General features: G+C 46.3%; 1 protein-coding gene across 2 annotated transcripts; it reads left to right on the top strand.

Annotated features, from left to right (window-relative positions):
- The first annotated feature begins 850 nt into the window (after window positions 1-850).
- Window positions 851-20,654, top strand: A1CF (APOBEC1 complementation factor). 2 transcript variants are annotated; one of them, XM_033066346.1, is made up of 11 exons: window positions 851-949; window positions 3,342-3,476; window positions 3,642-3,772; window positions 5,066-5,304; window positions 8,227-8,391; window positions 11,583-11,680; window positions 12,505-12,775; window positions 14,140-14,324; window positions 17,001-17,137; window positions 17,913-18,046; window positions 20,257-20,654. In XM_033066346.1, exons 1-11 carry the CDS (start codon window positions 851-853, stop codon window positions 20,406-20,408), a joined length of 1,746 nt encoding a protein of 581 aa, XP_032922237.1. In that variant the 3' UTR covers window positions 20,409-20,654. The 2 variants fall into 2 exon arrangements, with proteins under 2 accessions (XP_032922237.1, XP_032922235.1); XM_033066344.1 differs by having other exon boundaries at window positions 14,116-14,324.
- The last annotated feature ends 4,759 nt before the right edge of the window (window positions 20,655-25,413 follow it).

Below are 25,413 nucleotides of genomic sequence, written 5' to 3'. Positions count from 1 at the left end.
CCTTCCTACTGCTCTGGATTTCCCTTCTGCCCAGCATCCCCACCACCATCCCATCCTATCCCAGGGTGCCTCATCCCCCTCACCCCCAGTCCTCTGCTCCCAGCCCCTTTTGTCCCTGTTTGCTCTCCAGGCAAGCCTGAGAGGCACTACCTTTCCTTGTCTCCGCGTTTCTATGATAAAATGCAATTCTAGGCAATAACAGCCATGTTAGTTGACACAATTTAGCATTTTCCTGCATGGAGTGCTTGGTCTCACTGGGCCCCAGCTCCACAAGGACCTGAGGAGGGAGCTGGGTTTGCTCTGGCTGCTGTTCAGCGACAGCCTGAGGCTCTAAGCTCAGCCTTGCACCTCAGACCCTGTTTTTATGCCTGGAGCACATGAACGGATTTTGGACAAGCTCAAAGCTCAGCATTCAGGAAAAACAGGGACTCACCAGTAGTGAATCCATGTTGTAAATGTCCCTTTCCCAGGGTGTAGCCCAAGTCAGATTCAGATTTCAGTTTAAAGATATTTTCAGGCCAAACCCCAACCAAACCAAAAAATCTTGAATCAGCCATGACCTAAAACTGCAGGCTACAAATTCCTTCTGCATCTCCCCAGGACCTGACTGCAGGTTTAAATGCTATTTATTTCCATTCAGCAAGGAGGATTTTTCTGCTTTTTCCATGGTCTCTGCTGTTCTGTTTTGGTTTTATCTCTAAAATAATTGATTTAGAAAAAGAAACCCTGTAAACTTTCTCAGAAGGGTGGACTTTCTCCTCCCGACCGTATTAATTGATTTAATTTATCTTAAATTTGATTGCAGTGAGCACCCCTAATTAACCTGATTTTTTGCTGATAATCACTTCCAATGGAATCAAATCACAAATCCGGGGATGGATTGACCGGCACACAGAAAGAAGCTGCCCTCCGTGCGTTAATTCAGCGAACGGGATATAATTTGATCCAGGTAGGAATTCACAGTCACATCCTTTTGTGCAGCATCCAGCTTCATCCTGAAGCTTCACTGGGGGCGTGAGCAGCGAATCCATGCTCTTGAATCGCTTCTTGCTCGTTTCTTTTCACTCTGTTTCTCTCTCACATCCTTGCTGGCCATCACTGCATTGTCTTTCCCAAAGCAGGACCTTATTCCTCAAGGAATTCCTTGCTTGTTGGGAAATTACAATAAAGGTGGGGGAAGGACAACCCTGAGCACTGCTAGATGTTGGGAAAGGTCAGGATTGGTGTCTCAAAACCAAAGAAAACCCACAGAGCAAAGTTTCAGGAGGATGTGGTGGGGAGTCCAGCACATTACCTTTAGTGCAGATCCTTGTATGGGTACATGGGAGGCAGGTGCCTCACCTGCTCCAAGGTTTGCTCCCAGTTTAGGCTCCAAGGTCTCCAAAATCCAAACCTCCCGTGGTTAGGGCAGGTGGAGCTGGGCATGGCCTTCAAACCCACCTGAGAAAGCTTTTCTTGGCTACCACAACCGAAACAAGCTCAGCCTTGGAAAGCACTGGGCACTGCTATGACCGGCCTTGCATCCTGGAAGAAGGAACTGGTAACACTGGATTTTAGGCAGGTGGAGGCCGTGAACTTTGCCTTGCTTTGCATGGCACTAGAGGGCACAACAGCCCCAAGCACAACCTGAGATTCCTGGGAAAAAGCACATTCCAGGAGCTGTGTTTGGTGCCCTTGAGGAGCCTTTCTGCTCTACCTGACCTGTAAGATAAGGGCCTTCTGTGTGTCTTAGATTTGCTGTGGCTTTCTCAGAGTCATAGGGGTTGGGAGGTTCCTTAAAGCCATCTTGTTCCAGGGACACCTTCCACTGGCCCAGGTTAATCCAAGCCCTGTCCAACCTGGCCTTGGAATTATGCTGGTGTTCAGTTTTTCCTGCTGTCACATCTGGCAAAGACCTCTCCTAAAGAACAGACTTCAGCTCCCAATCCCCCCCACACTTCAACATCTTCTTGCTCTTCTCTGTCCTTTCATTTTCCATTCCAACCTTGCTATTTTATCTTTCTCTCTTTTTCGCCATCTCCTAATTTCCCTGTACCTTAGGGATTTTTCTTCCAGCCTGTCTGTGGGTGCAGCCAAACATCTTCTTCTTCAGTGCACACCTGGGTTGTTCATCTTTGGCAAGTGGCTGATGTCCACTTCCCCTCCAGGCCCCTTGTCAAGAAGGTTTTGTTGAGGTGCTGCCTTCCAGCCACAAACAAAGCCACTGCAAATTGAGGAAAGGGTTTATTTTTTGCTGTGCCCCCCTCTCACACCAGCTCAGGCATAAAATCAAATGTCCCTAGGACTCCATCACTGCTGAAAACATTGGAAAAACAGGAATGAGAATGAAAAATTCAGGGCCTGTTCTAGGGTTGAGAAAACTAAAAGGGTTTGTGGTGTATTTCTGTTTTCTCCTAAGGATCTCTGTTTGTTTACATTCCTCTTAAATCAGCTGTACAAGGCATTTGCTTTCCTGGAATAATCCCAGAATGGGAAGTGACTGAAAAAAAGGTCAGGGAGCCAAAAATGGAAAAATTACTGGAGCCCCAGATCCTGTAGGAACAGGGTATCACTGTAGGGAGAGAGAAGGAGAGACAGGAGAGGGAGAGAAGGAAGGAAGGAAGGAAGGAAGGAAGGAAGGAAGGAAGGAAGGAAGGAAGGAAGGAAGGAAGGAAGGAAGGAAGGAAGGAAGGAAGGAAGGAAGGAAGGAAGGAAGGAAGGAAGGAAGGAAGGAAGGAAGGAAGGAAGGAAGGAAGGAAGGAAGGAAGGAAGGAAGGAAGGAAGGAAGGAAGGAAGGAAGGAAGGAAGGAAGGAAGGAAGGAAGGAAGGAAGGAAGGAAGGAAGGAAGGAAGGAAGGAAGGAAGGAAGGAAGGAAGGAAGGAAGGAAGGAAGGAAGGAAGGAAATATGTTTAAAAATAGGAAAGGAGAACAGAGACACACTCATCTAACAAAAAGAGATCAAAAAGGAAATACTGACTGGCCTTCTCATCTTTGAATATTATTTGGAGCCAAGATTTGCTCTCTGCCAGAAGGACCTCCTGGGTGTCATCCTCAGATTGGATGAAAATCAAGACGAGTTACAGATTTTGCAAGTGTCCCATTACCCAGCCCACAACTGACACACAGCCCATGGAGATTCCCCTGCCAGAGCCAGGAGGATTTCCATTTTCCAGGGAGTTACCTGACTGTCTGCACTTGGACTTTGGAAGTATCCCAGCCTTGGTTGCAGGACACTGCATTATCCCTGCTGAATCCATGAGGAGCTGAAGGGGAGGAGGGTGTCTGCCTCAAGGGACAGAGTTGGTTTGATCCACATTTAAAAATCAATACATGAACCTTTCTTTTCTTTTCCTCCATGGCAGGAAAATGGGCAGAGGAAATATGGGGGACCACCACCGGGCTGGGATGGCCCTCCACCAGAGAGGGGCTGTGAGATCTTCATTGGGAAACTGCCCAGAGACCTCTTTGAGGATGAGCTTATCCCCCTCTGTGAAAAGGTGAGGCTTGATGGCAGCTGATCAGTTACTGATGGTCAGAGCTGCATTTCAGGGCTGATTCCAAGGCCTGGCTGGGCAATCTGGTCAATGGAACTGAGTGGGCTTTAAAATTCCGGTCTTCTTTCACCACTCCCACCTTGCTGACAAACCTCTCTCACTTGGCAGATTGGCAAAATCTATGAGATGAGGATGATGATGGACTTCAATGGCAACAATAGGGGCTACGCCTTTGTCACCTTCTCCAATAAACAGGAGGCCAAGAATGCAATAAAGACGCTCAACAATTATGAAATCAGGTAAGCAGGGCAAACACCTTCAAAGCAACTTCAAATCATATATTTTTGGTCTGTTTTTGCATGTGAGGGATATTTTTCCTGGCATCCCAGAGCAAGGTTATTTAGATCCCTGTACTTTGAGGGGAAATCTCCTCCTGTCTCCCTGTGCAGTCACTGCTTATTAAAGCCAATGTCTTTCACAGGAAATTTCTTCCTCATAAAAAATAAAAATTAAAAAATTATCAGAACATTGGAAAAAATATTCTGCTTTGGATGAAATTAACTTTCCCCTAACCAGCACTGTTTATTATGTTCCCCTCAGGTTGTTTGTTGTTGATTTATTCAGTTCACAGTCTCCCTCGTGACAGATTGTGCAGATATGTTCTGGGAGATGGAGCAATCACAAAAAATGGTGAAATAGGATGGAAACCAATTGGCACAACAGTGATAGAAAGGAACAGAAAAAGCTCTCATGTTTGTGACTAAAAATTGGGAACAAAACACCCAGAAATCAACAACAGATGGGCCCATCAGTACGTGTTGGTTGGATTTCAACCACACTAAATGTTTTTTGCCAGTTCAAAGTGAGATGTTGACGCCTTTGCTTAAAAACCTTTTGGGATAAACCATGCTGTCAATTTTTCAATTAAAAAAAAAAGAGGGGTTGTGAACTGCTTTGAGTAGATCAAGGCACACAGAAGTCTTGGAGCTGTCATTTGTAGCAGAGGTTGGAAGGTCTTAGGGACCAGGCTTCATCCACCTCCTCCACTTCCTTCCCTGGTTCCAAAGACTCCTCTAAAGAGGTTTTACACTTCTCCAGGCCTGTAAGAGATAATTTGACTCCAAGGAGGTGAACAAAGGAAGGGGTTTTTTTTGGGTCTGCACAAAAGTTGGGATCAGTGAGTCCTCAGATGGTGCCTCTCTATGAGAAGGGATTTTCTTCCCCCTAAACCTCCCTCAGAGGTGAGTGGGAAGCCACAAGCCACTGGTGACAATACAGGGACCTGGGTTGGGGGCTGGCAGGAAAAGGGAGAATCTCACATAGGAAGAGCAACATTTGGCTTTGGTTTCTCCCTCAAATCCTTCATTTCAACTGTGCTGTTTGCCTTTGATGTCAGATTTAGCAGTGTGGCAGGTTTTGCACTGAGCAATGCCACTGGAATATCCCAAAGAACAGCTGACACCAAAGCCTTGTATTTGGCCTTGTGTATTGGGACAGAAGATGGGCTTTGCTTTAACCTTGTGCTCTCTTGGCTCCTGACTCCTGACAGACTGGGTTTTTTGACTCCTGACAAAGCAGCTCTGCTGTTTCAGGAACGGGAGACTCCTGGGGGTGTGTGCCAGCGTGGACAACTGCCGCCTGTTCGTGGGGGGCATCCCCAAAACTAAGAAGAGGGAGGAAATCCTAGCAGAGATGAAGAAAGTCACGGACGGCGTTGTGGATGTCATCGTCTACCCCAGTGCTGCTGACAAAACCAAAAACAGGGGCTTTGCTTTCGTGGAGTACGAGAGCCACCGGGCAGCAGCCATGGCCAGGAGGAAGCTGCTCCCAGGTGAGCAGGGATGGGGAGGGGTCACCATGTGGTGGCATCACCAGGGGACCCAGGAATCCAAGGAAGTGAATGTGGCTGGGTTTTCTGCCCTCAGACAGCAGTTTTCTGCCCTCAAACAGCAGTTTTCTGCTAGACACACCCAGAGCCTGGAGGTCCCCCAACACACCATGGGGTGTGGGATTCACTGCAGCTCCTGCTGCAGCACCGTACTGATGATCCATGGTTGTCCTTCAGGAGCTTGGGTTTGTTAAAAATCCAACCAGCTGGATTGAGCTGTGTGTATCCATGTAGCTCTGCTGTGGGATGTGCTTGGTGCTGTGCTTGTCTTGGGTTAAACATAGAATAGAGAGTCATTTATGGCCTCTCAGGGAGAATCACTCAGGAAAGCATCCGAGAGCAGATTCAGGCTGGAGCATGGACTGAAAATTGATATTTTGGCAAAAAGGCTTGGAATGAGGAATTGCTTTAGAGTAAATCTAAGAAATTCAGCACTGGGAGACAGCCAAAGACCATTGTGAAGGAGAGAGAGCTTTAGCAGGTATTAGGTGAAGAAGTCACCTAAGTGCATTTGCAGGGATTTCACCAATTTTCTCTTGCTTTCCCATGCTCCTGCACTGCTTTGTTGAACACAGCTCACTGGCTGGTGAAAGCATCCAACAAACCTTGGGGTTTGAGATTGCTTCATAACCACCAACCTTCTTTCACCTGTTTTATACATTAAATACCCTGCATCATTTAAATTATTTTTTCCCTTATTGTATAAAGAAGTGAGCATGATTTTGAGCACTGACTTTGCTCTCCTATTGGGACATATGTCACACTGACAATTTTTCTTTTTATTCTGCACTTTTTTTCTTCAGTTTAAGCATCTCCCTGATGGTGGGAGCACATTCTGTGCTTGAGCACGACTTTCCTGTGGTTTTTATGTGGAAAAGGAAAGCAGGAGCAAGCAGAGCACTTGAAATCTTGAGCAAAGACAGCAAGACAGATGGAAGGAACTCAGAGCCCTGAGCAGACATGTGCAGTGCATGAGGGATTTCCAGTTTAGGGACATCTCAGCAAACAATTTAGAGAATTCCAAAGGCCTGAGCAGGACCCAGTGTCTTCTGAAGTTTCAAGCATATGACAGGAACTGGAAAAAAATTTCAAACCAGACTTGAATGTGTCTCCAGCTGATGTGAGCTTGAATGCCATTATCAGATGCTTCCTTTAAACTGAACCTCGTTTCTCTTTCAGGGAGCTCTGCAGAGAAAGTGCTTAAAAACAAAGAGTTTTACCAAAAAAATTTAAAATGTTGTTCTGTGTCTGGCTAAACAAGAGGGTGGAGATAGGCTGATTTTCAGCAAGAGGCACCAAGCTTAGCCCCTTGCTTCAAGTCAACCAGTTCATTATTTCCACCTTGAACTGGAAACAGCAATTGAGAAAGGGGCACAGAACCATGAGCAGCCCTGTCCTTATCTCTGGTTGCTGACAGCTCAGATCTGTGCAGTGCTGAAAGCTGAAGAGCAGCTCAGCCTCACTCCACAAATCCCAGCTCATTCACGAGGGAATCCAAGGGAACAGCACCTTTCCATTTAGTTTGATCATTTACACTTCCAATGAGCCTTCAAGTTCTATCCTCACCCTCTCATTTTTGAGCTCCCACCCTTTCTTAAATGGGTTGTCCAAGCAGAGATGCCTTTTTAGATCTGGCAAAGAGTATTTTGCAGGATTTTCTTTGTCCCCTCATTTGCAAATGCGTGGTTTAGGTCACTTAGAGAATCAGAAGGTCTGGGCAAAAGTGGGTTTAAAATAAATTTGTGAAGGCATGACAAGGTTTGATGGCAAGGGTCACTCTATTGCTTACTACACAGATAAAGCAGGCAAAGAAATATCAGATTAAAGCAATCTAGAATGATTCATGTGGAGACCAGGGAAGCAAAAGGGTGAGGAGAGAAAAAGTAAAGGATTCCAAGGGTTGACTCCCAACAGAATAAACCCCCTTGCCAATCTCAGCCTCAGACTGAGGCCTCAATTTAGGTCTAAATGGTTTATTATTCGAAACAATATCTAATAATGGTTTATTATTCATAATATCTAATCAACACTAGCAGTTCTTGATAAATGGACCGATTTAACACCTCTAAAAAGATTTTCTATAAGCGCAACAGAACCATAAATCCAACTTAACCAAAATTCAATGACAAATCTAAAATGGCAACCTTGGTAATAGACATGCATGCAGACAGAAATATGGACTTCTGAAAATTCCCCTTGAGTTCAGTGAAAGTCTCACCATCAGGTGCCTTTGAAAATGGAGCTGAGCCTCGAGGAGTGGGGACACCAACCCGACTGCATCATCAGCATTCAGCGATGTGATTTATTTGCTCTTTTTCTTCCCTGCCCCTCAGCAGCTCAGTCCAGTGTACACAGAGTCCATGGGTTTATCCTCCACATCCACACCCTGTTTTCTGCATTGGGACTTTTTGTGTCCCTCCTTTCTTCTGTTGCAGCTTCACCCAATGAAATCAAACACACACAGACACATTCTTGCTTTTGCTGTTTCATTCCATCCCGTTGGGACTTTGGGATCCCCGCTCTGCTATTGAGGGAATGAAACTTTGCTGGCCAAAAGGGATTTTTATAAGTGCATTAAAATACTTCCCTTTAGGGAACACTCCAGGAAATGCAGGCTTAAAGTGAATTATTCCATATTTTCACTACTTTCAGCTCTGGAGGCTCCAAAGGTATTTGCAGGAGGCCATTCTGAGTGTGACCATCTGCTTTTGGGAGGCAGCTGATGCAGCAGCGGTGCTTTGAGCTAGGAAGGCTTTTTTCTTGGTCAATTTGTAGAATTTGGCCTGCTCTGTTGTGAAATAGAGCATGAGCAGGAGTGAGGGGAAGCACAGCCCCTCAGCACTGACCATTCCCTTTCCCTTAAAGGAAGGATCCAGCTGTGGGGACACCCCATCGCCGTGGACTGGGCTGAGCCAGAGGTGGAGGTGGATGAGGACACCATGTCCTCAGTGAAAATCCTCTACGTCAGGAACCTCATGCTCTCCACCACTGAGGAGACCATAGAGAAGGAGTTCAACAGCATCAAGCCAGGTAGGAACCCACTGGTGCAGTGCCTCCTAAACAAATGGAAATATTTCTGCATTCCTAAAATGCCACAAGAGATAAAAATAGCTGGTTTTCTGCTGTGAAATGTTTGTGTGAAATGCCACAAAAATTGTCATGAGGCTGAAGGCTCCCACCCAATATGCCATCCCATTAAGGGCTGCTTAATTCCCAGCTACAGCCACCACGAAAGAGGATGATTGGCAACTGGAAGAAACCCAAAATGCTGCATGGGCATGCCCTGTGTCATCAAAACGCTTTGGAATCATTTAATCTTTCTTAAAAAGAGTTGGTGAAGCAGCTGGGTGACTTCAGCATTCTTCTGTGGCAAGGGACAGTGATAAAAATAGAGTGGCTTAATACAACTCCTTTTTATCTGATCTATCTAAATTCTGAACTCATTTTCATACATCCCCCCTAGTCCTCGTGTAAATTGGCGAATAATTAGTGCTTTCCATTTAATTCAGTATTCCTTTGTGGCATATATTACATGGACTTAGAGTGAGATTTTTCACGAAAAGCAGGAAGATTAGTTGGGAATAAAATTCCTGCTGGCTTTCAAAGGAGATTTTACTTCTGAGTTACTCCAGCTTTAGGAAATTCCACCCAAAACCAACAAAGTAAAAATAACCCATTTCTGCAGCTCTGCAAGCCACGCAGTCCATTAGGCATTAGGAACTGATGCTTGGCAATGTGAAATCTCCTTTCATCTCACTCCTGTTAGCTTCCTTCTATTAATTTTTTAAAATATGCTGCCAAGCTTCATTGTTCTTCTACTAACTTCTCATTTCTGCTCTGTGCATGCCTTTTTCTGGACTAGGCTTCAATGCAAAGGTCTTCATGAATTTTCCTTGTGTCCTTCCAGCATTTCTGGCTCATACTTTTAGCCACCATCAAGCTGTTGCAGACCCCATTTTACCCCTGAGTTAAATTTATGTTATCCAACACTCTGCACTATTTCCTTCTTTTATTTACCCAGTTTTGCTCCTGAGCTTTGAACAAGCTCACACTCCCCAGAAACACATTTGTGGCCTTTCGACACTTTGGTAACAGTCATCTGCTTTGCTCCTAAGTTTTCCACTATAACAACAGAAGTTCTGCACCATCTTCATTTATCATTTTATCATTTCAGTGTTCATGTTTGGGTTTTTTTTGGGTTTTTTGGGTTTTTTTATGGACAGCTTTTATTTGGGTGGCTAAAATCAGAAATGGATGCATTAGAGCAGCAAAACTTCCAGCTTTGGGGAGAGAAAATGCAGTTTATGCTATAGTGAGGTCAAAAAAGGCAGCAAGGATCTGAAATGATTCATTGCCCTGCTGCCTCACTCATTGAGCCACATTTCAGCACTACTTAGCTGAAATTACCTGGGATCCAGGGCATTAAGAAGCTGTTTTGACATCAAGTCATCCAATAAAAAATGATCCAGAGGACCCCATGACACAGCAATTGCCACATCTCTGAGGGCTCCACTGACAGGACCAGGAATGCTGCTTGTGCTCCTCAAGCTGGGATATAGCACAAGTAGCACCCCTTAAATCTGTGCCAAATTCACAGCCTGGTGCCTTTTGTAAATCTGTTTCTCTGAAAAGCCCTGCCCTTGCTCCCTAGGAATCCCAACGAAATTCCTCCTGCCTGGTAGAGTTCCCAGCAGGAAGATTGTGCTGCCCCAGTGTGCTGGAGGGACAATGCTCCTTCTCTAATGTCCCATAGATGGGCTCTCCATGGAGCTGACCCAAGGGTGGGTATCGCATTGCTTGGCCCAGCAGAGGCAGAAGCAGGGAAGAGCAGAATTTTTGACTCAGGATTGGTGTCCTGGAATGTTCTCTGGGAGGCAGAAGGGGGATATTCAAAACACAGCGAGTTCATTAAAGCTTCCACTTGTAAACAAAGCATCAGCATATAACTCCCATAAATTCAGAAAAATCATCCTCTGTCCCAGGAGGACTCAAAGTGCTGCTTTACCATCCCTGTGTTGTTCCAAGACGTGCAGCCTGCTTGGGTTGTAGGCTGGGACAGGCTCATTTAGCCCTCTGCAGCTCCTAATGACTCCCCCTGAACACCAATGAAATTTGTTTCCTCCTGCATTTTTCTAAGTAAGTGCTTTTTGTGGCAATATGATATTTCCCTGTGCACCTGTTCAGCTTTAGGAGGTAAGAAGCCAACAGAAGAGTTGCTAAGCATCCCTTAGCCATGTTTCCAAAGGATATTTTAGGGGTTTTACAGGAAGCTGGTCTGACTGATGTTGTGCTTCCCAAGTCACAGCAGCAGAGAAGATGAGGAATTAAAGAAATGGCTGAAGGCTGTGGGGAACAGGAGTGGTGGGGTTATTATTTTGGAGACAGACTCCTCAGTGCAGAGTATGAGCTCCTGGCAGCAGAGCAGCTGACAAGGGAAAGAGAAAACTGTGGGGGATGGACTTAGAAAAGAAGAACAAGAAGTCATTTACATTTGAATTACTTCAGATAAATTGAATGTAAGAAAGATTCAGGCTGGAAGAAAGATTCTCCAACCCAAGCCTGATCCCAGGAGGGTCAACCCTCAGCTGCAGAGCCTGACTGGGGCCATGTCCAGGTGAATTGGGGCATACAGGAAAGCCCCACTGCCAAGGCAAAGGCTGTTTCTTAGGGAGAGGATTTTTTTTAGGGAGAGACCTGCTGCCCCATCAGCCCCAGTGCATCCCAGTGCCCTGGGCTGCTCTGTGCTGGGCAGAGCTAGCTGTTCGTTCTTCCTGAACATCCTGAGCTGGCTGTCAAGGAGAAAAACCTCCTTGTTTTATGGCAAAGGCGTCAACTTTTGCTGCCTCCAATGCACATACAAAAGCAGGGAGATGGGGATCACATGGGCATGGTGCGAGGTCTGTCACAGAAGGGAGACACAAGACCAAAGGTAGTGCCCAACAGAATGGTTTGGACAGGAGAAAACTGCTCCAGTTTAATGGGAATCTTACTGGTGTCTGATCCCAAAGCCTTCTAGTTTGCCTTGTAATGCTATAACCATTATATATTGATTTTCCTGCGGAATATGCATCCAAAGAGGTGAGGGGGCACTGACCTCTTGTTCTTCTACCTTTGCTCAGACTTTGCTCTCCAGGGGCTCATAACCTGACAGAACCACTCTTTCCGATCTCTGTTTTCTCACTAATCCCCGCTTCCCACTAATATTCCAATGTTTTCCACAGGTGCAGTGGAGAGAGTAAAGAAAATTAGAGACTATGCCTTTGTGCACTTTAATAAAAGAGAACACGCAGTGGAGGCCATGAAAGCCTTGAATGGGAAGGTAAAGCTGCTGTAAATGTTAATTCGTGGGGCTCAGGGTGCAGAATATTATACACAGCCACCTGCTTTATTAGCTCCAAAACCCTCCTGGAGGTGTTATCCCAATTTTCTCTTTGCTGGTTGCTTTTATACTCCTGAATTTGTTTTTCAGCAGCTCTGTTGTACACAAACGATTCATTTTGGCTCCTTGTATTTGTGCTAAGTGTTTGCCTGACTCTAGTTCACTGCTCAGATGAAAAAAAAAAAAAAACAGAAAAAGCTGAAAGAAGAACTAGGAAAGGAGGGGTTACAATCCCCCCCGGCTCACACTCACATCCTTGTTCCAGACTGCCAACAAAAACACTGGCAGGGCAGCGTGTGAATGGCAAACTGGGACAAACGAGGCCAGCCCAAACATCTGCTCCAAATTCAGATGCGGATTTGCGAGGAGGCTGCTGAATTTAGCCCTTCTTGCACTGCATGTAATTCACTGTAAAGCCGGAGCTGTTCCCAAAGAGGTGTTAACCCCGCTTCTATTTTTAGTGCCACTGCTGTTCTCCACAGGGGCACAGGGAATCTCGCCCGGCTTACGAGCTGCTTTGCAGGGAAGTGAGGCCTTCTGAAGGCTTTGCTGAAGGAGCCTCTCCCAGCTGGGGACAGGGCTGGGGGCTCTCAGGTTAAGCCTTCACCCAGCCAGCCCCATGTGAGGGAGGTTTGGGGCTTTTTTTTGGGGTGGTTTCCTCCATCTTCCCATCCTGTTAGGACGTGGGGGCAGTTCCTCCATAGGTGGAGGCACTTTGAGCACTAACCCCCATGCTTGTGCCACACTCTCTCCCCGCCGCCAAGGTGCTGGACGGGTCCCCGATCGAGGTGACGCTGGCCAAGCCGGTGGACAAGGACAGCTACGTGAGGTACACGCGCGGCACGGGCGGCAGGGCGCCGGTGCTGCAGGGCGACTACACCTACACCCTGGGCCACCTGTACGACCCCGCCACCGCCTACCTGGGCGCCCCGGTCTTCTACGCACCCCAGGCCTACGCTGCCATCCCCAACCTGCACTTCCCCGCCGCCAAGGGGCTCGGCAGCAGGAGCGTCCTCCGGCCCCCCTCCGTCCGAGGTAATTCCCCTCGTGCCACGCGTCTTCTCCGGGCATTGGGCAGCCGCTCCCCACGCTCATGTCTGTGACGTTGGCTTTGCCAATCCTGCTCAAAACGGGATGGAAAACAGGGTTTAGGCTCTGTCATTGCCAAAGGCATCTTCCAGCTGAAAGAAATAACCTGGAAGGAACTTCTAGATTGCCCTCACCCATGAATCCTCCTGGTTTTGCCCCAGCAGGGAAGGCCAAATAAAACACTTTACCTTTCCCAGCCGCCACCACCGCTATGTTTCCTCTTTGCTTTGAAAGTTGCCAGGAAAATTTTACCAGTCCTGTAAATTTTACCAGTCCTGGGTGTTTTGTGACCCAAAGCCAGGAAGTCTCCCAAGGAAGTCACATTGCCCTGGTGCAGGGTAGGGGATCAAATGAGCCATTCTGTGCTCTGGGAGGTGGAGGCCCCCTTTGGGGGATTGTTAACTCAATAATAATTAATTCAATCAATTCAATCTATGAATAAAAGAGTATTTCTAAAAACTCTTGGATGATCCAAATCAAATCCCCACACTCAGGTACCCTCAAATTAAATGTCAATACAGACATCATTTGGTCAATTAGGATGTAAGTTTGGGCCTAGCAAAGAAATAACTCTGCCATATGATCTTCCTTCCAAAGATGATGCCATGTGTCCCCAAGCCAAGTCCCACAGCAGGCTGGGACCCTGTGTGGCACCCTGGTAGGCCTGGCAGGGATCACAATGGCCAATTTTTGTCCCTTCCCCAGGAAGGAGACAGGGGCAGCAGGAATACCCCTTGTTCCTCAAGTTTTTTCCCCACACAGGTGAACCAGCTCCTCTAAAATTTGCACTAGGAAAGGAGCTGATGTGGTAACTCCCCACACATCTCTTGCCTCATGGTCTCCCCAGACTCCCAAGCAGGGTTCCCTGAGAAAAAAATGGAAGTGTAATGGGGCAAAACCAAAAAGGATTTCTGTTCATAGAGGGATGAAATTGTGTAAGCTGTGAATTCTTCAAGGTGAAATTATACTGGTGGGTAACAAAAGATACCAATTGTTCCCACTCTGCCCTCCAGCTACAAAGCTGGGTAAAAAGCTGTCCTGAAATCAAAACTGAGCAGAGAAGATGGGAAATGGGCAGAAAGAAGCAGCTTTGCCCCCAAACCCCTCAGCTCTCCAGGGAAAGGTGTCAGTGTTGAGCTGTGTTATCACACCAGCAGGCCGTGGCACCTCCTGCCCGCCTGCTTCCCAATCCTCCCAGCAAGCGGGGCTAACTTTTCCATTTCAGCAAGAATCAGGGTCCTTTTTCCCGTGATTTGATTCGGTGTAATGCCTTCTTACATTCCTAGAAATTTACATGAATGTACCTGTAGGGGCTGCGGGCGTCCGAGGCCTGGGAGGCCGCGGCTACCTGGCGTTCCCGGGCCTGGGGCGCGGATACCACCTCAAGGGAGACAAGAGGGGAGAGGAAAAGCTCTACGACCTCCTGCCAGGGATGGAGCTCACCCCCATGAACCACGTCACCCTAAAGCCCCAGGGCATCAAACTGGCCCCTCAGGTACGTGGCCCGAAGAGAGCGTCCATAGCCCAAGGGCCGTGCTGGGAAAGCAGGCCCAGGCTGGGTCAATAAATCCTTTCCTGTGTCTCAAAGAAATGAGTGGCACCAGTTGCATCTTGCAACATCCACCTGCCTTGCCTGCTCTCATGAAATAGTGGAATGGTTGGGGTTGGAGATCTTTAAGATCATCATGAGTGTCAGGGTGTGGCTGTCGTGCCATAAAAGCACTGTGGGTCAAGGAATTCCCAGCCATGATGGGTTTGAGCCATAAAATGCATCACCTGGGGCTTCACCAGTGATGATTTATGTATCATCAAATAGTGGTACTTTAAAAATTGTTATTTTTACATGTATATCAAATAGGGGTACTTTAAAAATTATTTTGGGGCTTTTTGACAGCTTGGTCAGTTATTTGTTGAGTTAATCGCTTTACATTAGACGACACCAATTTGTTGAGTTTTGCCCTTTTCTGACCAAGAGATGGGGAAATTGAGGGGCATTTAAAAAAAACTTTTATTCCATTTTCAGTTTCATATGAAGGGTGAGACAATACAGATGTTATAATTCATGCCATCAGAATCAGAAGCTGACTATTTCCTAATTACAATACACTATAAGCGTTTCTTGGCCTATCAGCTTTTGCCACATCTGCTGTAAAATGCCTTAAAGCCAAAAATCTAAAATCACTCCTCATGGGTTCTACTATGATGCATCTTTCATAATTCTATTTCTCCAAAGTATCTAGTCTTATTTTCAAGGCCATCCTTTGAAACTTTTTCCTAACTCCATTTCTCTCTCCACAATATCTCCTATTCCATGGCAATTCTAAGTCAGCATTTCTTATCTCCAAGTTTGCACACAGTGTGAGCCTTCTGTCAGGCCCCAAGAACTCTCTACAAATCCATTTCCCACAACCAGTACACTTGTATAGAAAAATAATGCACATTTTCAAATCATTTATGGCAAAAGAAGTGTTGACATAAGCCATAACATAGCACAGAAACTCTGCCGGCTCAGGGGGGCTTTTGATATGTGGGATCTTTTGGTTTTTTGTGCATGTTGATGCAGATGGATGGGTGAGGACTGAGGAGAAATCCAAAATAAATTCCCTTAGTTTCTTAACATCCAACTCAGACAGTAACTCTTCTCCCCTTATATAGGGCAGAGCAACACAAGAAACCAATTTCACCCTGAATTTTGAAGCATATCTTTGCATTCTAACACTTCAATTGCCACAGCCTCCAGTTTGCCAAAGTTTATGAGAACATCCTTGTTTTCTCCCAGAAAACTGGCCAGTGGTAATTTTTTCCCCTCCTGAAAGAGGAGTACAGGAGTTCCCCTGTACTCTATTTTGTCAGCACATCACAGAATCAAAGAATGGTTTGGGTTGGAAGGGACCTTAAAGCTCACCTAGTACCAACTCGTGCCATGCATAGGGGCACCTTCCACTAGAGGTGTGAAATCCCTGGAATGGTTCTGCAGGGCCTTAGGACAAGTGAAATTCATTTTTATAAAACCGACATATAAAGGAGTTGGGACAGCAGGGAACGAGTATTGCCACAGTGAAAAAAATGAACTATTGCAATTGAAACCTGAGCTGTGTAATGAAGCATTTTACACTGGAAGATGCTAAACTTCAGCTGGAGCTGTGGTGGCCAAATTAAAAGCAGCAGTGAGGTTTAGATTTTACCTTTGAATTTTAACTCTATTCAAATGTAAGCTGCAAATGAGGTAACCACAGCAAGACTTCAGGGTGGCCTAATGGTGGCCTTCCAGTGCCTGAAGGGGCTGCAAGAAAGATGGAGAGAGACTTTACGAGGGCCTGGAGTGACAGGACACAGGGAATGGCTTCCCACTTGCAGGAAGCAGGATAGATGCGATATGGGCAGGAAATTCTCAGTTGTAATGGGGGTGAGGCTCTGGCACAGGTTTTTCAGAGAATCTGTGGCTGCCCCATCCCTGGAAATGCTCAAGGCCAGGTCAGAGCAACCTGGTTTAATGGAAGGTGACCAAATCCAGCTGGGACAGCACACAGCCAGTGGCTTAAAAACCTTCAAATCCCAAGCCAAAGCAGGAGTGTTTCTGGACAGCAATTCCCAATTACCACGGGACCAGCTGTGCCAAGGCAGAGGGCAACGTGGTTCAGCATTTCAAATACTGCAATTGCCTGCTGAAGTTCGTGGAATTAATTGGATGGAAACACAACCTTTTTTTCTTTTTAGAAAGAAGTCTATTTGGACTTCTCGTGCTCTGAAACCCACTAAGCCAGAGAGGCAGCAGAGCAGAGAAGATGAATGCAATCCGAGTTTCTTTAGTCCTCTGAAACAGAAGTCTGTGAGACAGAGCTTCTGAGGAGAATTCAAAGAAAAGCACTCTGAAATAATCTAATCAGCAAAAGGACTCAGATGCCCAGCTGAACAGGGAATCATTTCAGAAATTAAACAGATCTTCAAGTATAAAGCATTTAGATGACTTTTACACTTCAATGTGAGCGCAGTGTTCTATCTGCCATTGATTTTGTAATTTTTTTTGAGATTTGAGGAAGCTGCCAGGACTCCCTGAAAACCCTTTGAGGGAAGGCAGCTGCTCAGCACAGGGGCTGGAGCTAGGTGAGGAGGTTTCTGCACAGCAATTAACCCCAGCACAAATGCAGGTTTGTTGTTTTTTTCCTTCTAGATCTTAGAAGAAATCTGCCAGAAAAACAACTGGGGACAGCCTGTGTACCAGCTCCACTCTGCCATCGGCCAGGATCAAAGACAACTCTTCCTCTACAAAATCACCATCCCTGCCCTTGCCAGCCAGAACCCCACCATGTACGTCATTAGTGGAAGGTTTCTGAGGCTAGACATTATTTTTTTAAATTATAATTCACCTAACAGCTGTCCTCAAAGTCTCAAGCACACAGGTTTTCATTTCCTTTTATTTTAAAAAATATTTAATAAATATATTAGAATATTTATTAAAAGTATATTTATGTTTCATATATGTTTATATAATTATATATATAAATACTCTTTTTAAAAAACACAGGGAGAAAAACATCCATATAATTAACTGCTGTCTGCCATGCTTGGTGCTCTCTCTGCTGGTGCAAACTTTACAGAAAGCCAGACATAATCAGGCAAAAGGGTACTTTTTTGCCCAAAAAGAAAGCAAATAGTAGCTCTTGTGGGGAAATAAAAGGAGTTTGAAGGAACATGCTGATATTTCAGCTGCAAATATAATTCTAAATATTTCAGACCTAAACCACTGTTTGCTGTGCATTGTAAAGAAAAACCCAGACTGAGTATTGTAAAGAAAAAATGCAGCAGGGTTTTTTGTTTGTTTTTGTTATGTTGTTTGTTTTTTTTTAAATGGAAAAAGCACAACAAACTCTGCAAGGCTGTCATGTCCAGCAGGAGAGCCAGGGTCAATAATCTCAGCGAGGGCCCAGACTGCTCGGATGAGAGCAGTCTGTTAATGCACCAGCACAGGGAAGCGATGCTTCCATTTGCTCTGTGGGCTGCTGCCAGCTCTAAGTGGATCACAGCATCTGGCAGGAAAGCCCTGGGGAAGGCAAACCCAGCTAACTTTGTGCTGTCCTCACAGACACCCCTTCACACCGCCCAAGCTCAGCGCCTTCATCGACGAGGCCAAGACCTACGCGGCAGAGTACACCCTGCAGACCCTGGGCATCCCCGTGGAGGGGGCAGAGGTGCCTCCTGCAGCGCCAGCTTTTCCAGGTATGGCCATGTCTGTACAGCAAAGGGCTCCTGGAATGTCATTTTTCCTGCTGGTTCCTTGTGGGGGTAAGGAATGAAGTGGGTTTTGCCCACTGAGGGTCGCCTTCCGTATCCCAGGCTTCTCCAAGACCTGTCCTACCTGGCCTTGGACACTCCCAGGGGCAGCCATACCTTCTCTGGGCACCCTGTGCCAGTTTATTGTCTATAAAGCATCTTATCTCTATCTATATCTTTATGCCAGGACTATAGGACTGCCCAAATTTCTGTGTCCATAGTCCAGAGAAATTCAGGCTGGGGGCACTGGGGTGGGGACACTGCTCCAACCCCGATCCCTCAGGTCAATGCTACAGCTGGGACCATGTCCAGGGGAGTTGGAGCAGTCTCCAAGCACAGAGAATCCCAATATCCATACATCCCCTCCACTCCTCCCAGTTTGTGAATGCCCCTTTCACCTGGGAAACGAGGCAGGATGCAAAGCTGGCATCCCCAGTGCCACATCTGGGATGAGTCCTGATGTCACCAGGATGGAGGAGACCATCCTCCCTGCAAGGACACATGGCTAATGGATTCAGAGCCCCCGGCTCCTTGTGAACCAGCACTTAGGGTTTCGTTTGCCAAAGAAATGACGCAGCCATGAAAGTTTGGATCCGATCCCAGCTCTCACACCCCCATGGAAGTTTTTTTTCCCAGTTTGAGAATTCGTACTCAATAGTTCTTGCAGCTGCCCAAAACAGCTTGGGAAATCGTGGAAAACACAGGAATTACATTTGCCGTGCTCTCCAGCATGACGGTAGTTCTGATGGAGAGGCAGCACCACATGCCAAGCTGCACATGAGGAATGCATTAGTCAGTACTACTGAGTTGTTTGGAGTGTCTCAAGGATGGATTTTAAAAAAAAAAAAAAAAAAACCAACAAAAACATCTATCCGGCTTCCTGCCACAGGAGTCCACAAAAGCCACAGAAAAATCAATTTGTCTGGGCTTGTGCAGCTTCCGCAGCGTGGAAACCAAATGGGCTCTTTATTGAATCCAGCCCCCACTTACTGCTTAATTAGCATCTCTCCTTTTCTTTCATCCACCCTTATTTATTTGTCTTGGGAGCTTGGCAAATGGACATGCACTGAAGTGGCTGCTTGGGTCAGGGCTTGCTAAAGCTCAGCTCAGACCATGCCCAGCTCGCAGCTCATTTCTCTCCCAATGGCAGCAGATGTGCCTTAAGTCCCAGATTTCTCAATTGCTGCTTGAGATGTTGCACCTGGCTGTGCTGGTGCAGAGAAAATACTCTGGAGAGCCACAATATTCAAATTGTAAGGAATTCCTCATGTTTTTCCCCAAAGTGACACCTCCAGTGAGGCAGTGTGTGCTCCTTGTTGCCCAGTATTCCCATTCCCCCACCAAGAAGACCTTGGCTCTGGCTGACCTTGAGTTGATCCCATTGCCCACCTGGTCAGACAGGATCCTGGGAGATATAATTTGGCAGCAGAGCCTAGTCCAGCAGATCAGCAGATCCAGCTACTCTTCCCAAATTTAGGCTTTGTCTTAACTCCCGATTCTTTTACAACCAAACACAGGTCTGGTTGACAAGCTGCTATGCCTTGCCTTCAGAGGAACCAGCCCCAAATGAGGCTGTTTTCCCAGTGATTCAGTCTCAAATAGCAATGCTTACATCTTCCCATGGAAAATTTGGAAGTGTTGAAACCACATTTTTCATTAGAAACTGATGGGGATAAACCAAAAAATCCCATCTCCTAAATATTTTCTCCCTGCTGTTAATTGAGGGAGTTTCCCTACCATGGCTGTCCTGAACTGTCTGTAGGTTGGCTATGAAGGGATCAGAGCTCTATTTTCTAAAAAAATCCTGCTCAAATTTTGCCTATTTTGGGTTGTTTCTTTGCCCTCCTCATGCCATACAGAGGTGGGGAGAAAACTTGTCCAGAGCACAATTAGCTCAGAAATAATCAAAACCTGGGGAAAAAATATTCAACAGAGAGGGGTGTTTTTTTCCAGCACTGTGATTGACAAATCATGGGTCAGGAAATGCTTTCATTTTCCTATTAATTCTTTCATTTATTTATATTATTCCCACTAACAAACTTACTGCTGCCCAAGTCATCCCCACTGAAAGTCATCCCATCAAAACCTACCGGGCAATGGTGAGTTTTGAATGGATTTTCGTTAATCCACGCGTTTTCCTTCTTTTTCTCCTTCAGGATACACCATTGCTAACGCAGCTGCCACTGTCACAGCCACTCAGCTGAAGCAGGCAGTGACAATGGGACAAGATTTGGCCACGTATGCCACCTACGAAGCTTATCCTGCCTTCGCTGTCGCCGCACGGAGTGACGGCTATGGAGCCTTTTAACAAAATTCCCTCAAACCCAGCACAGGCAGAGAGGAAAAGAAAAACAATCTCAGTCTGGTAATTCAACACCCTCATGATTTTAAGCTAATCTGTGGCCTGAGGTTCCTTTTAGTTGGAGTTTCAGTCTTGTAGGTCTTTAGTCTTGTAACGGGATGTTAAGGCGGGGGGCAGGGGGAAGAAGAAATTTTTAAAAATCATGCAAAATCGGATTTTCACACTAGAAAGCAAAAGCTCAGCCCAGGAAAGGAGAGGTTCTCAGGTGTATATCTATATTTTCATATGTATATATATTTATACACCTACTGTGTGTGTGTTTACAAGCAACAGCCTGTGCTGAAAACAGTTGGTCCCGTGGGTCTTGTGACCAGGACTGGGGAAGGATGTGGGGCCCCAGAAAACCCCTCTGTGCACCAGGAATTCTCACCCCAGAATTTCCCAGGCCAGGCAGAGCAGAGGTACCCCTTGGCCACGTGGGTTTGCCTCTCCCTGCCCCGATCCCCCCGTGCCATCAGCATGGAGCATCTCAAGGCTCTTTGAAATTCTTCTTCACCGAAGCAAAAAATCATTTATCCTATACATTTTTGCCCAGCCCAAGAGGCTAATTTTTAACAGGTTTCTGTGCTAATTTTATTTTTAGAGCAGGGCACAAGAATTCAGCAGTTTTCCCTCTTACTTTGCTCCCTCCCAGCCAGATCCGAAAATCAGCAAATACCGGTGTGCTTCAAATCAAATGGCACATTCACTAAAAAACAGGGAAACTTTTAAGCCTGAGGAGCAGAAAAATGCTATTCATTAAGGCCAATTCTCGACTTAATTAGAGCATGAGAGCTCACAGCCATGGCCTAGTAATAGCAGGCACCTCAACAGGAATAAAATTCTATCCAAAGAACATTTTCCCAGGTTGGAAAGAGCCCTGCCTGCCTGTACACATTGTATCAAGGCTGCTGCCTGCTCTGATTCCAGCAAAAATTAATGTAGTGGAAGAGGGTTCACACCAACAGTAAAGGCACCTCTTATTTTGGAGAGCACCAGAGTTGGTGTCACATTTGAACCCTTTGGGGATGCTGGGAGCATCCTTTGGGTTACAGCAGGGGCATTACCCAATGATTTTTGCCATGGGATCGAGGCAGGAGTGGTGATGCTATGGAGATACAGGAGGAATGCAGTGCTGGACAACTACAGCAAACACATTAATCCTGTATCATAAATCCTGCACAGTGGTGCACACTGAGAAAACTTGAATTAATTCAGTCTAGGACCAAAAAAAACCTTTTGGGAGGAAGAATTTACAGCTGGGTTGATGAACACTCAGCAGATTTGGCCCCAGATGTTTCACCTGGTTTAGATGCTGTGATGTGGCAGAGTAGAAGCCATTCCTAGGGCAGCTTTTCCTGTGCATCCCCCAAGCTGTGCGAAGCACGAGGATATGGGACTGCATATCCAGGTGGTGACTGCATATCCAGGTGGTGACTGCAGGATCCAAGTGTTTCTTTCCTCTTCTGACTCAGTTTCCCCCAGAGTGGAACAAACCCCATGAGCTGTACAGTCTGAGGTCCCGTTAGACCCCTCCTATTTATAAAGTAGCTCGTTAGGGTGACCCTAAAGGTATTGCAAGCCCTCTGTGGCTGCTGCTGGTCACGTTTGGCTTGGCAGCAAAGGACAAACCTGGTCACAGAGGGCCGAATAACCGAGAGTGTTACGGATTTCGTGGCTTTTTTTTTTTCTCTTCTGTGTCTGTCTTTAAGTGGTGTTTGCCAACGAGGAACATAGCCAGGAGAGTCTCTCAAACCGTTGGCAGGAAGTGTTTCTCACTTTCCATGTTCAGTAAGTTTAGTCTGCTTTTTCAGCTATTTATATAAGTTCAGAAAGATGTCAAAGCAAAGGGCAAGAAGCAGTATTAAAAATGTGTGCATGAAGCACTTATTTTTGTACGACTAGTACAAGGTTTGTATAGAGTTTTAACACTGTGAAGTGTAGCGAAAAATCAGAATTTCCATTTACTGGAGGACAATCATGTATGTTTAAAGGGAATGAAGGGGGAAATGGCATCTCAATCATCCATTACAAATTAGAACCAGGACTAAATTCTGTGAAGCAACTCTGTGATTTTAGAGTAATCCGAGGACATTCACTGGACTTTGAAATATCATTAAACTTTTTAAACACGAGCGTCCGTCCTTTGATACCTCTGTGGTAAACAGGAGCACACTTTGCTCTGGAGGGATCGATCCCAGGTCACACTGGCAGGATCACAAACTGTTCAGGAGGGTTTTCCACGTGCATTCTGGTGACCCTCACCCAGCACACACAGCAGAAAATCAGCAGTTTTGTACTTCTGCACTTCTAAGTGAAAAATCAAGGAGTTCTTGGCCTCTTTTCCCAGCATCTCTTTGGTCAGTAAGTATTTACCTGACAGGAATTGGGTTTGCTGTGAATTTATCATAGTGATAATTTTTCCTTATCTGATCCCTGTGGAGACTTTTGGGGGTCGTATCAACAGTGAGACAATACTATGCAAAAATAAGGGGTAGATGGGGAGATCCATGATTTAGGGCTTTGAGGGATTGGCCCCAGCTTGAGAAGAGCCTTTTGTCAGGTCACTGATAGGCAAATCTTTTTTAAGATGAGGCCCTGCTCCTTGGAAGACCATCATAGTTAAATGACTGAGAAACAGCAATTCCTGGGATGAGGGGTTCTGGCTTTGCACCTCTCCAGAGAGACCCTGAGCCCAAGTAATGGGGGAAGCTCTGGTACCTTGCTGCTGATAGCACAAGCCAAGGCCTCCCCGCCACTCCAGAAGAGATTTTGTCAGAATAACTTGACATTGTTCTTCCAAAGAGGTCAGTTGTATTCCAGCAGCTCTGCCAGCTCTATTATTTTCCCTCATTAGCTTTTCCCAATGTCCTGCTTTCATTTCCTCTGAAACCAGGGCAATGGAGAATTTGCTGTTGTGCTGTAATGTTTCCCCAGACACAACTGAGATCCCCTCTTTGCTCAGCAGCAGCTGGCTGGTCAGTTTTGGAGAGCAAGGATGATTTTCCAAGGAATCTCAAACCCACAGTCCAACTTAAAGAAAACATTATTTCCCATTTGTAAAGATATGGTTTCCCAGTGGAGAGCAAGACAAAGCCAAAAACCAGATCCACCCTCCACCAACAAGTCTAAGACCAGTCTGAGGTTTAAGTGATGAGATCAATGCCCAGAAAAATCAGCAGATGGCCTCATCTTTGGCTGCAGGCAAAGCAGGGGCCACAAAAACTGCTTTTTCATCTCCCTTCTTCCAGCCACTGCTTTCTTGGAGGTCTGTGCATCACAGGGCCTCTCATCTGAGGTGCAGAGTGAGAATAAAACATCTCTGAGGGTGACACAACTCTGTGTTTGAAGCTGGCCAGACCCTGGAACATCCCACAGGGAAAATCTCATGTCCCACAGAATTGCCCTCAGCCCAGGGGATAATGTGACTTTCAAGGGGATCTGCTTTACCTTGGAGCTTTCATGGCTCGTTTTCCAGCTTAATCTCCCAGGGACCATCCGGTCTCATTGCTCCATCACATACCTACCTGGATTTCTCCTTTTGGGGAAAAAAATACCCAAACCAAACGACCTTTGAGGGTGATGTCCCAGTCAGGGGTCACCAATCCCTGCTGGTCACTGGCTGGGGGTCACCTGGCCCTGGTGCTACTCGTGGTTCTCTGATGGGACGGATGTTCCTTTCTTCTTCTTTGTTGTGTCCCCCAAAATCTCAGTGTTGGATAAAATTCCAGTTCTCAGCTGTCCTTTTTTAAGTGCTGGTGGGGGCTTTGACAACCCCTGTCCTTTGGGCATGCTTGGGGTGGGCTGCTCTCTCCCTGGACACCTCAAACTCCTCTCCATACCCAGAGACTCATCATGGCCTGGCTCCAACCATCCACAGGATCCTGCATTTGGGATTGCTTAAGGAATAAACATTGGAAGAGTGACATTCCTTGGTCCCCAGCCCCACCTTGTGTATATCCGACCCTGTTTGTGGAGATGTTAAAAACCAGAGAGCTGCACACAAATACCCTCTGTGGGATGCTGGGAAAAGCCCTGGACAAGCACATGATCCAACAAATCCCAAATCCTGCACCAAAGCCCCGAGACAGCAGAGGATTCTCCCCTCTCTCCCAGCGCCTCGGGTCAGATCCCAAATTAGCACCTCCTAATACTGCTGGTAAATTGGGAAGGGACGGGATGTGCAGGAGGGAGCTCGTGCACAGGAGCTCAGCCTGCAGACACAGCTTCCCGAGTTCCCGGCAGTTTATATCCCACACCAACCAAAATAAAACAAAGGTGGAATTCTGCCCTTCTCCCGAGCACGTAGCAGGGCACAAATGGCTCCACGTCGAGGGACAGCAGCCCGGGAGAGGGACAGAGCAACTGTGAGGAGTAGTGAGTGCTATATTTAAAAGCTGGCGAGGTGCCCAAATTCCTGAAAAATTCTCTTTTTCTAGGCTTTGGCTCGAGCTTGTTCTCAGGCAAAACAGCACTGGCACCTAGTGGCTGCTGGATCCAGGCACAGCATCCCAAAAAAAGTGTGCAGGGAAGAGCTGCCAGCAGCCACGATGCTGTTCCAGAGCAAATAAAAGCAAGGGTTCTCTCCCAGAGAATTTTCTACACACAAAATATGATGAAAACCCCGAAAACTTCATAATCCTGCCCAATGGTGGCAGCCAAATAAACACGAGGTGTTTCACAAGGGACCTGCACTGGGGCTCAAGGGACTCTCCAGCTGTCCTAATTCTGGCTTTCAACACTTCCTCTCCCATGCTTCCTAAAAACTCTGTTTTGGGGGTCAGATGTTCACGGGTTAGAGGGTAAATCTTTTATTGTGCAATTCAGCTTGGCTTGCTAAAACACGTCCTACATGTCCTAAACACGTCCTACTGACAAAAAAAACCACTGTTAGTGGGGGGGCTGGGAGAGTTTTTAGGAGAGGACATCAGTAGCATCTCCAGGGATTTGATTCCCAGTGATGTTCTTTCAA

The sequence above is a fragment of the Catharus ustulatus genome, chromosome 8 (genome assembly GCF_009819885.2).
Source record: "Catharus ustulatus isolate bCatUst1 chromosome 8, bCatUst1.pri.v2, whole genome shotgun sequence".
Lineage (NCBI taxonomy): Eukaryota > Metazoa > Chordata > Aves > Passeriformes > Turdidae > Catharus > Catharus ustulatus.
Note: the sequence above shows the minus strand (reverse complement) of the source record. Positions and strands in the feature narration are given on the sequence as shown.